Genomic DNA, 12,048 nt, shown 5'->3' on the forward strand with positions numbered 1-12,048 from the left:
AAGAAAAGGTCTGGACCTCACACTGTCTCTGGCCAGCCCGTTCGAACTGAGATGGAGTATTGCACTGTGGGATCTGACCTCTTAGGAGGAGGACCTCATAGGATGACATTTGTGGAAACGGGACTATGCATAGAAAAGAGTGACTGAAGGAAGTGGCCTGTCTGGGAAGACTTGAGCTTTGCAAGGGCAGACATTTCCTGTTATGATTTGAAAGGTTAGGAGGGCAGCCCTGGCCCTGGGAGCCAGGGAGGTCAAAAACAACTTGTAGCTCTCACTGAAGAAAAATATTGGTTTCTTCTGTGATTGTTTAAAACGTACCAACAGCATGGCAAGCCTGGTTTTGAGTTTCACATTTCCTCCAAGCCACAGGAACAGCTTAACTTGCCTTGGGCCTTTAGAGGAGGAGGGATTTTTATTAATGAATAGCCCCCCCAAAAAAGAAATGAGGGGCTCCAGGGTGTGTCCAGCCAGCTCTTTTCTCCAGATACTGACCCTCATCCTGTAGCCTCCAAGTGCTGTGTATTCCTCACAGACCCTTGTCTTCTGTCTGCTTCCTTCCCTGCGCCTTGTAGGAGGATGTGAGTGAAAGCTGAGGATCCTAAGAACAGAAACGGGGAACATTAGGCACCTTAGGGGTGGGCACAAGGAAGGGGAACCTTCTTGGTACTCTGGTAACTCCTAATGTCACTCAGTGGTTTCCTTGATTTGGCTGGGCTAATGTTCAGTGTGGAAAGATGATCTGTATGTTCTGAGGAGAATGGAGACTCATTGCCATCAGTCTTAACACAGAGGAGAGGGAGGAATTGAATGCCAGAGGAGGCCTTAGAAGCACCATCTCTTGACATTACAACGTGAATTTTGTTAAGTTGGCATGTTGTGCTGTTTTAATTTACTGTGTATATATTCTACATAGGATGGAAGGGAATAACCTCGGATGCAAGAGGATCTGTTTTACTGCCACAATAATCCCTACAGCAATTTGCGATAACTGCCCACCTCTTTTGTAGGGAGACCATTTATGGTAGAATGTGGTACTTTACCTCTGACTTCTCTCGGGGAGACACCGCCTACACCAAGCTGGCTCTGGATCGTCACACTGACACTACCTACTTCCAGGAGCCCTGCGGGTATGTGCTTTTACTGGTTTGCAAGAGTGATTCACAGTGCTGCGGTTTCTAGCAGCAGTAGCTTAATTGTCTCTAGCATCACTGATAAGATCTACCAGTCGCACAGTAATTCTGGATCCTGTTTGATTCCTGTAGAGCAGTGTATTCTGTAGATCACTTTTTCCTATGCTTTTAACTTCTAGTTCTTCCAGAATGCAGGCTAAAAAGGACTTGGTTGCTAGATAGCTGGCTTCTTGTTTCTGCTGCTGGGGTGTAAGTAGCCTTTATAGCCGCAGAGGAGTCTCAGTTATGTAGTCATTTTTATGCTATCCTTTTAATGTTTATTTGACAATCTCTTCTGAAATCACCCTCCTCAGTCTCCTAGGTGACACATAGCATTGGTCTTCACAGAAATAAGCAGTTGATTTGTTTTGGGGTACAGATGGCAGTCACAGCTCTAACAGGCACAGCTCTTCCTGCAGCAAGCGCCCCTTGTCAGCTGTTACACAAAGTTGCTGCAGGAGTTTGCTTAACCTTAATGGTGCTGACTTGGGGGACGCCCTCCTCACCCGCTTCAGCACCATCTGTTCTACTGGCTGAGCAGTTGCCTCCAGGGAAGGAGGGAGACTAGGTCATGTTGGCACGGCCCTGCAGTCGCTTTCTGCCCTCCCAAACTTTATGAATGGTATTGACTTATGTGCTGTCTTCACAGATGCTCTGTGTAATCACTCCACTTCAGTCGAACTGGTTGGGATTTGCTTTTTGGCAGCGGTGCAGCCCTGTAGCTAGTTAGAAACCAGGCTACTCCAGCCCTTCAACATCCACACTTGTCTGTGTTTTTAAAGGTTGTATCTATGGCATTGTTGTGAGTGAACAGCTGACTGTTTGCAGACCCCGTGTGCTTTGATGGCCTGTGCAGTGTTACCTGCTTGGCTGGCTGACTTTAGGAATTTTCTCACAAAATCTACCCCAAACTGAGTAAGAAAATCATTGGCAATAAAAGCCCGTTTGAAGGTTGAAGTTCTGATTACACTGCTCAGCTAATGAGCTCTATAGTTCCTCTACTATTTTTTACCTCTCTTTTCCATGTGGAGTTTCCCCTTCTTTCAGATAGGTGTATTCTTATCTGCAGCTGGCCAAAGTGTATCAAGCAACGGCAATGGGGACTAAGCTAGCAGGACTAACTGTTAGTGCTTGCAGTCCTGCAGAACTGTACTTGTGTGGGAAGAACATGAGTTTCTGGTTTTCCTGAGCCCCCATCTCTGCCAGAAAGCTCCTTTTCCCAGGCAGTTTCAGAAGACTTGCTTCTGAAATACTTGAAACAGTATTTGACCTGCTTCTAAAGGAAATGAAGTGGCTTTCAAGCAAGAGATGTTCATTTGAATGTCTTCTTTCCCCCACCACTTTGGCTGAAATCAGCCAAATCTTCCAAGGCTCAAAGAAACTAAATTACTGCAAAGGGTGGAGGAAAGAAACTCCCGCAGAACTGCCCAAGGTATGGGGAAGACTGCAGTGCTACATTACTCATCAAGCACCAAAGAATCCTCCTTCGGAAGATACCTTTTCAGTGCCCCAGACTGCAGGAAGAGGCTATCATCTTTGAGGCACAGTATGACGAAGGCTTGGGCATCCTTTGCTCCACCACTCATGGACTGACTTGCTAAAGCTGTTCTGAAACTACTGTGGGTATGAGGGATGGATAAAGCCCAGGTGAAAGAGTGCAGGCCCAAGCAAGGCTGGATCTGGGAGGTCCTGCCGCATCATTTGCCATGTGACTGGGTTAGGAGGCTCCAAAGGGAGGTCAGGAGATAAAGATGTCCCAGAGTGTCCAGTTTGGTTATCCGACAAGTGAAATTGCTACCTTGTGAAAACTGGCAGTAGGTGGCTCAATGCAACTGCTGGGCATTTGTCTCTAACAGTATAACATCTGGCACACTTGGGTGAAAGGAAAGAAGGAGGATCTTCAGAAACATAACAGAAGGGCACAAGTTGTTTAGCTGTGCTGGACAGCTTTCCATGAAGTATCAAGGGGAGGGATGTCCCTGTATGCTTCTCACCCGGTACTCCTCTGCTCCAGGCTTGCCAAGGGGTCTTTAACATGTGCCTCTGGGGAATTCTTCTGACTTCCTGGAGGAGACCATTGTAGAGATGCCTCTACATGAGGGTTGCCCTGGACTCCGCCTGTAGTTGCTGCAGATTTCGTTAGTATCAGTATTGCCTGACCCAAGGGAAGGGCTTTGTGCCTCTAATTAGACTCTTAGAATGCAGTGGTGGGAGACTTCAGGGAAAATGCACCCATTTCTCAAGTGGAGCCATAGATTTGCATTCCCTGTACTTCCAGAGTTTCTTTAATGCTCCTCTTGTTCTGAGATGTTCTAGGGAGGTTAGTTTTGTGCTTTTGACCCTCTACATCCTGCTGCCTAGATGGATTTGTGTGCCACAGGCCCAATCCTGCACAACTGGAAGTCTCCAAGACTCAAGTCACTTGATTTGGGAGGCAGTAAGATTCAGCCCTCTCTTCAGAAGGCCATTCTGGAAGACAGCTGGGCTTACCCAGGAACTGGGAGAGTATGAACTTCATCCCTCTCCAAAAAAAACAAACAACAACAACAGCCTTGGGGATTGTTTTCCTCGTATCACTCTGGGAATAATTTGTAATACCTCAGAGTAGCTTGATCCTGACAGAAATTTCTGTAGTAACTCAGTACTGTAGCATCTCGGTCCTGGTCGTAACCCTGACTGACTGCCCCTCGTTCCTGTTTGAAAGCAAGTAAAATTAATCTTGGAGTTATGGAAAGCGATTGTTCTGAAGAAAATTGAGTAGTTTTTTGCACTAGGCATTAACTCTAACAGCCCCTCGTAATCTAAGCATGTAAAGCAATTTAGCTTGTTCTGTGTCCAGGCCAACTCTTGGTGAGAGAAGCTGCGTAGCCGCCAACCCAGGAGTTAGCCAGCCCTGCCAAGGGGCAGTGTGTACTAATGCAGTGCCATACCCAAGCTGATCATGCTGTCTGGCTTCTAGACCAGCAGGCGGTTCAACTTTGGGCAGGTATTGGGATGTTCTGAGGACTTGGATGTGTATCTGTTTGTGTAGACCTGGCCTAAGCAAAATGCCTGTGACTGGGCTTGAAGAAAGAGCAGGTACAACCGTTTGCAGCTGGGCTGTCTCTGTTTCCTGGCAGGTCTTGGTGAAATGAAAGGTCCTACAAAAGAGTCTGTCACAACTGGCAGAGAGGGGTGAGCCATCCCTCTACCTCTGTTGTGACCTGTAGGTACTGCATTCTCTCCACGGGACAGAGAGCCAACAGGTTTTCTCTTGTGCTTTCACCCACGCAGCATCCAAGTGTTTCACTGTCTCAAGCATGAAGGGACAGGTGGGCGGACGCTGCTGGTGGATGGTTTCTACGCAGCGGACCAGGTTCTCCAGCAAGCCCCCGATCAGTTTGAGCTGCTCAGCAAGGTGCCGTTGAAGCATGAGTACGTTGAGAACGTGGGAGGCTGTCACAACCACATGATTGGAGTCGGGCCAGTCCTCAATGTCTATCCCTGGAACAACGAGCTTTATCTGATCAGGTAATGTGAATGCGAGGCTTTTTGTTTATGGGGAAGAGAGACATTAGTGGTTTTCCAGAAAATATCCATGTACTTCTGAGGGAGAGGGTCAGAAATGACAAAAACACCCTGCAGTTCCTCCTGGACTGTATGTTGCTGCTTTTGAGGAAGAGACAATCACCAACACAGAAACAGGTGTCACTGCTGAGTTTTGATTTTGCTCCTGTCATCCTCCCTTCTGCTCTCTGCCACACAGAAGGGCTTAGACTTCTGCCATCTTGCCTCTACCACAAGCTGTGGCCAAGGTTTCTGTCTGAAAAAGCACAGTTGACTAGAAGAGGTGTGCGTGTCATGCTGCTGTCCTGTGTGGTGGTCTCAGCCACTTCTGTTTCCTTCTGCTGCATGCCATATCTCGGACACTCTCGCACATGAGTGCTCCGTGCTGACAGCTGGGAGGGTGTCCACTCAGGGGGGCAGCTCCAGAGACTCTTAGAGCCTCTCTCTGCTCAGTTGGTCAAAACAGCTTGAATCTGTCCAAGCTAGGAGACTGTTGCATTAAAACACAGCACGCATTTTGTGTAATAGCGATACCCTTAGATCTGGGTATGAGCAAATGCCCGTCTGGCTGTTGGCCATCTGGGCCTCCTTAGGCAGACACTGTGAGACCTAGGCCCGATCCTGCCCTATTTGAAGTCTCCAAGGTTCCCGCCACTTTATTTGAGAGGTGGTAGGATTCAGCTGTCTTCTCAAAAAGTCTCTCTGGAAACTAGCCTGGCATACAAGTAACTGGGAGAGTGCAAGCTGGTCCCTCTCCAAAGGAAGCTTGGTCTGTTTTCTGAAGCTCTGGCTTGGCTTAGAGCAGGAGGCTGTCCAGCACTCTGCTCTTCTTCTGCACAATGATCAGTCATGTTCACTGCTGCATCTGTAGCACCAGCTAGTGTAAGTTGCTGGCACCTTAATGGGTTATTGGTTGACCAGAGTGCAAGCTGCTGGATTGTGTGGGCTCCAGTTCTCTTGGGGAGAGAAGTTTTTAGTACCGTGAGTTAGTGAGAAGGGTTAAGGGCAGGGTTTCCCAAACCAAGAATGTATACCTCTCGCCAGCCTACAGGTCACTGACAATTCCACGTCCTGTGTTTTTTTGCTGCTTTTTTTTCTCCACCACTGAGAAGGACAGTGCAGGGCATTCTTCCATCAAAAACCAGCAAGAATTGTTTTATACTTGACCGTAAACTCCTCCTGGCTCAAATGCTGTGTAATCTCCTTCCAGTCCTGTACTCACAGCAGAACCTCCCTAGTTCTCTCTGGAGCCTCCCTTAAAATCCTGGCTGATCCTACAGGCTCCCAGTGTTCCCTCCAATACTTGTCTGTGCTGTGCTCGTGGAGCCACATGGACGGTCTCTTCTCTCGTCTTTGCTTCTAGATACAATAACTACGACCGTGCAGTCATCAACACAGTGCCTTATGATGTTGCGCATCGCTGGTACACTGCTCATCGCACACTCACCACAGAACTCAGAAGGCCGGAAAACGAGCTGTGGGTCAAGCTAAAGCCAGGCAAGGTAGGACTTGGGGTTGGGAGGCCTATGTGTGTTTGGCACAGGGAGGGAGTCAGGGTGCTCCATTGGTTGTGCAAGGCTGTTGCCTCTGGACTGGGGTTGGGCTAAGGCTAATACTTCAGGCAAGTTCCCTGTGCTGCAGTACCCCTCTTTTACAGCTGTTTTAAGGTGCTTTGTATTACAGTACTGGCATCTGTTGTGTGTATTCTCACTGCCATGAAAGGATATGAGCTTCCAGTCAAGGTAAAAATAATTAGTTCAAAATCAGTCTCAGAGGAAAGTTAGCCAAGAGTGGGAGAGAGGAGTAAGATCTTTCCGGTCAGTGAAATGAAGACCCTCAAAAGCGAAGAGACTGGAAGAACTTAATGTTGAGCCTCTGACTTTTTCCAGAAGTAGAAAAGCTGCCTTCTTTTTTATTTTTATTTATTTATTTTTTTTACGAATACATGAAGGGCACATGAGAACAGCTGGATTTATTTCTGTTCTGAGGCTGTATTTGAACCTTTCCATTGCCAATGAATCACAAGAGACCTAGACTCCCTTTGCTGTCCCAGAAATGTTACAGGTGCCTTAGCCACATCCTTGTGACTGAAAGGAAAAAAAAAGCCTGCCCTGGATTTGAAAGGCTGGTGCTGGATGCAGGTTTGGAGGAGGTTGAAGAACTAGGGCTGCAGTGATGGCTTCTTCCTTCAGCTGTACTTGCTTGAAAGGGCTTTTATTCCTGTAGGGTCTTGATTCAGTCTGAACCCAGAGCCCCCAAAATGAAAAAGTCCAGCAGGGAAGATGATCACATCAAAGAGCCCCTAGAGCCTCCCTGTTCTCAAGGATGCCTGGGGGAGAAGTGATGGCACAGCCCAAGAAAGGGAACAGTGACATTTTAAGGCTGACGATGGGCAGTTTCTGTTGCTGGTGAACTATAACTCAGCGTCTCCAGCAGAAAAGCAGAGTGCTCTCTGCAAGTTGTTGAGGAAGGAGGGCCACACGCACAGTGATGTATCCCCTACTTGCCCTTTCAGTCTCAGGGGGTCTCTAGCTGCAGGACCTGTCTTGTCAGAGGGAGTATCTGAGTCTGTTTGCTCTCGCCCTCCCCTCAAACTTGGCATATCACTCTGAGTGCAATGGTTGTCCCTGTTTTGACAGCCTTTTCTCTTCCCATGCAGGCTCTGTTCATAGATAACTGGCGTGTCCTGCATGGACGGGAAGCGTTCACGGGATATCGCCAGCTCTGTGGCTGCTACCTGACAAGAGATGATGTGCTGAACACTGCGCGCTTACTGGGACTGCAAGCGTAGCCCAAACTACCTGCTGTGGAGAGGCAGCAAAACTTCCAGCACCGCTGTGCTGGTGCATTACCGCAACAAAAACGTTGTGCATGCCTCAAACACCTCCACCCTCTCCAAGCAGTTCTCTGTGCCTAGTCAGGAGAGGGAGTAGGTGGAAGCCAAAGGTTATGGGAAGTTTATGTGACTGTATTCTGCCTTTGACAGAGCACGGACTGCTTTTGTTGTCCATACGCCATGCCTGGTCTTTCTACCTGGCCCAGCCTGACTCAGCTCTGCTAAGTCAGAGTTAATCACACTGTGGGGAAGTCTTCCCAGCACATGCTGCTGTGAAGCACTCCTCTAATCAAGTGCCTTCAGGGTTTGAAATCTTTGGATTTTTCCCTGTTGTTCAGTCTTTTTGTCAGCTGGCATTTCCAGGTTGGGCATAGTAACACAGAACGGCTTTTTCTGGAGTCTTGCCTTACCCTAGGTTGGACTTTATCCCTTCTAGACAAAATGAGAATCTGTTATCCCTATTTGAAAAGATGAAAACGCCGCTCTCCTACCTGAGGAGTATTGGTGTATTTCAGTGATTTCCTTCTTCTTAAACACCCTGCATACCCCTGTAACAGTCACTGATACAAGCCATGGTACTTGAGGGATGGCCTGGCCAAAGAAGCTGGTATGGTTGGGATGTCTCTGAAGAGGTTCAGGCTGGAAGGAAAAGGGGAAGTGGTGAGATCTGAATGGTGGGAAGGAGAGCTGGCTGTGTTAAATGAGAACTGTGTTTCCCACGTTTATGTCCAGTGTCCTTCTGCCTGTTGTACCGTGCTCTCATCAAGGGTGAAGGCTCAACTGCTTCAGCGTTTGCTTACAGATTTCCCACTGTGCCGCCTCTTTCACCTTTTCTGAAGAAAGAATTTGTTTTAAAGTATCTTTGCACTGGCTGCTGGCTGAGGCGGATTTTCACCAGATTTTGTTATGCAGAGGTAGTTAACACAAAGGTGCCTTTCAGCTCCAGGAAGCAGGAAGGATAAACTGCAGTGTGTGTCACAATAAAGGGCCACAGTGTAAGGAACAAAAGGAAATCCTTTATCATTGCTAGAAACCTTTGAATTTGAGAACCAAAAGGGGATTTTAGGTCTTGTTTATTTGTCATTCTTCCTTATCTTTGGGGATGTTCACTCTCCTCTGCCTGGACCGTAAAAGTGGGCTGGTTCCTGTCGCTCCTGGCTTTTCTGTTCAAGCAAGATGCTGTTGCGTCTAAGGTGCAAGTGCAGTATGGATGCATATGTGCTAACCTTGCTGCCTTCATTTAATCTAAATATTGAATGTATAGATCCTAGTGGTAAGAGACACCCTTAAAAGCATCTGTTCATGTGGACTGAGCTCCCTGATACTGTCTTCTGCAGCGTTCCCTGTCTGCAGTGAGACCGCAGCAAACATCTGGAGTTGCAGGGGGTTTCTGAGGCAAGGCTTGGTGTGAAGCTGTGGATCAGTAGCTACGTGAGGAAGTGAAACAGTAGCAATGACAGCAGGTAATGCAAGTGGGATGGAGCTGGCTTCTTCTCAGGTATGTTTCCCAAGGCCTAAGAACAAGGAGCAGTTGGAGTATTGGCAGCCTCGGGCAGGATCTTGGGTTTTCCTCTAGGCTGAGCCAATGGATTCCTCAAGCAGTCTGCAGAATATAGTATTTCTGTTATTTTCTTTCTCTATCAAAGAAAACATTTGGTTATAGATTCTCTTCATATGCCAGTTATGCCAACATAACGTGCATGTGAAAAGTTTTGTAGATCTTCCTTAATCATGTTAAAGTAGCAAAACTCTGCAGTTACATATGCAATTCCTCCTGCAGCTCAGCTCAGACACACTTGAGTTGTTTCACCCTGTGCTTTTTTGCCCCACTGTCAGCTCACAAAATGGCCTCGAGAGCCAGGGAAGGGATGGTGACAGAAACCAACCTCTGTGATAATTGACACAGAAGGGAGCAAAGGAGCCTGATCAGTCTTTTAAAAAGCCGGGCAGTGGAACCCTGAAACTTTTTCAAAAGATTTGAATGTGTCAAGGGTTCCTGTGTTCTTCTCACCTCCTCATGCCCCCAGGATACTAGGGAATGGGAGAAAGCACTTGATACCCTTAGTCACTGATACCAGCTTTGCTGCCTTCTGCTCTGGGGATCTCCACTCCTATCAGCCGCAAGCCAGAATTCTGCCACTACTCGGAGATGGAGCATGCAGGACTGGCTAGCACAAGGGAGACCTAACCAAAGGGTATCGGCAAGAGATTGAAGTGACATAGGTGCCTTTCTGACAAGCAGCATGGTTGGTCTAGCCCTATACACCACTGAGCAAAGTGGGTGTGCATCTGCCAAGGGCTGTGGCCTTAAGACCCCAAACTCCTCTTCTGAGCCAACTCCAGGCCCATACACTCCTCGAGGTGATTGTGTAATGCGTTTTGGGGAGGTTGTTCACCATGAATGTATAAGAAGCACCTTTCCTCATAGGTGTTATTCACTTTACTTTAACCGCCCAACAGTAACATGTGGAGTGGAGAGGGTTTTGCTTAATCTTGTGCTCCACCTTTCCACACTTCTCAGGTGGGTTGAATCCTAAGCAACTTATGAGTGTCAAAAACTTATTTTTAGAAACAAGACTTCTTGGCAGTTGCCATCTCTCTGATACAGGGGTCACTGTGCCATATTATGGAGCACATTGTTTGCTGCAAAGATCTCGGAACTGTTTTGTAATCAAGCTTTGTCAGTTCTTTCAGCCAATAAATGAACTGCTTCCTTCTCCCTCCCTATAGGGTGGGGATCCAGTATATGCTTTTTTAAGACACATCTCCAAAAGTAGGGTAGGAAATGAAGTAGGTGTTAATATCGTTCAATAAATGAGCTCTAAATTAAAAAATCCAGTGGACAGATTAACCTATTTAAAGCCACCGTGAACTTTAAAATAAGTCTGTATTACCCCTCAAAAGGTGGGACAGATCAGAGGAGCACTTAATTCATGTCTCCACTGACTTCCTATACCACTAGATTTTAGAAGATTTGTAAAATATTGCCTTTACATGTTACAAGTCAATTGTTCTAAAGAGAAGGTTCTCGTTGTTCATTCTTTCACTGGCCACACGATGGCAGAAGACACAAAGAACGATGCAAAGAAGATGCAAAAGAAGATCAGGGATTGCTGTTCAAAAGCCCAGTAGGTCACTATGAACATTTCCAAAGAGCCACAGGACGTGGTCTGAATCATGAAAAATGGGGAGTAGATAGGTGAGTGGGTTCCTGTGAGGACACAGAGGGGATCTGAGGGCGCACAGAGGAGTTGAAGAATATCTGATGGTGCAAAGAGGGGAATGGAGCTGATCTGAGAGCATATGTAGGGCAACGGAGGTGGTCTGAGGGTGCACAGAGGAGAATGGAGCTGTCTTGAAGGCGTGAGGGGTAAGGAAACTGATCTGAGCGCTCGTGTAGGGGAATGGAGCTTGTCTGATGGCACCCAAAGTAGAAAGGTCATCTGAGGGCTCTTGGAGGACAGTGTGTGCCCTACTGACCTTGGTTTCCCTCTGTGTGCATCTGGGAGTCCCTCTGTTCCTGCCCATGTGTGTCCCAGGGACTACAGTTTGGTTCTCTTTGCTACTGTGGGCCTTCTTTTCCTATCCTTCTGTGCCCTGAACTACTCAGTTTTCTTCTGCCATGTGCGCCCACGGAGCTTTGGTTCCCTCCATATGCCTTCCATTTGTCCTCTGGTGCCCTCAGAGCCCTTGGCGTGGTGTTTTGTCTCCTCAGGATCACTCCCGTTGCCCTCTGGTGTGGTCAGGACTGCTTCGTCTCCTCTTGGGTGTGCGGTGGAGCCCTCGATTCATCTTTTGGTGCTCCCCAGAATCTTCTGTTTGTCTTTCAGTGCCACCAAAGTCCCTTCATTTACCTGCTGGTCCCATCAGGATCCTCCCCCGCCCCTGCCCCCAGTTTTCCCTCTGGTGTGCCCTGGTGCTTTTGGGTGAGCCTCAGAACCATCCATTTGGGGTCTTATGCCCTCCGGATCTTTCCCTTTGCTCTCTGGTGTGCCTTAGAGCTTTCTGTTTTCCTTCTGCTGTGTTTCAGAGCCCTCTGCTCACCTGCTGCTCTCAGGATTGCTCTGTTTTACCTGCTGGTGCAACCCTAGAGCCTTCTGTTCGCCTTTTGGTGCATCTCAGGGCCCTCAGTTTGCCCTTTGGTCCCTTCAGGACCTCTCCATTAGCCCTCTAGTGCATCCAGGAGTCCTTCAGAGGCCTTTAAAGTGCAGCAGAGGGAAAACAGAGGACTTTGGAGCACCCTGAAAGGCAAATGGAGGGATTCAGAGGGCAAACAGGCAGCCCAGGGGGTGCACGGAAAGGAAAAATGAGGGATCTTGGTGCACAAAAGGGAAAGAAGGGGTCTTGAGGGATAGGAGGGGATAAGAGAGCAAACAGAGGGCCTTGAGACACCCTGGAGGGCAAACATGTTGCCCCAGACAGCCAGGCCTGGGACTCTGTCACCTGAGGAGGGAGCGAAGCAGAAGGGACCCAGCTCCTGCTCTGTGGGATGCAGCG

General features: G+C 48.0%; 1 protein-coding gene across 1 annotated transcript; it reads left to right on the plus strand.

Moving 5' to 3' along the window:
* The first annotated feature begins 1,010 nt into the window (after window positions 1–1,010).
* Window positions 1,011–7,795, plus strand: LOC136993267 (trimethyllysine dioxygenase, mitochondrial). The gene is made up of 4 exons (XM_067304048.1): window positions 1,011–1,127; window positions 4,443–4,679; window positions 6,079–6,217; window positions 7,375–7,795. The coding sequence occupies exons 1-4, from the start codon at window positions 1,027–1,029 to the stop codon at window positions 7,504–7,506; spliced, it is 609 nt and encodes a 202-aa protein (XP_067160149.1). The 5' UTR covers window positions 1,011–1,026; the 3' UTR covers window positions 7,507–7,795.
* The last annotated feature ends 4,253 nt before the right edge of the window (window positions 7,796–12,048 follow it).

This window comes from Apteryx mantelli, chromosome 13, assembly GCF_036417845.1.
Source record: "Apteryx mantelli isolate bAptMan1 chromosome 13, bAptMan1.hap1, whole genome shotgun sequence".
NCBI lineage: Eukaryota > Metazoa > Chordata > Aves > Apterygiformes > Apterygidae > Apteryx > Apteryx mantelli.

Excerpts from the sequence above, each read along its gene's own strand:
- LOC136993267 (XM_067304048.1), top strand. The coding sequence starts at position 1,027 with ATGTGGTACTTTACCTCTGACTTCTCTCGGGGAGACACCGCCTACACC. Across the intron at positions 1,128-4,442 it reads TACTTCCAGGAGCCCTGCGG|CATCCAAGTGTTTCACTGTC; the intron begins GTATGTGCTTTT and ends TCACCCACGCAG. Across the intron at positions 6,218-7,374 it reads TCAAGCTAAAGCCAGGCAAG|GCTCTGTTCATAGATAACTG; the intron begins GTAGGACTTGGG and ends CTTCCCATGCAG.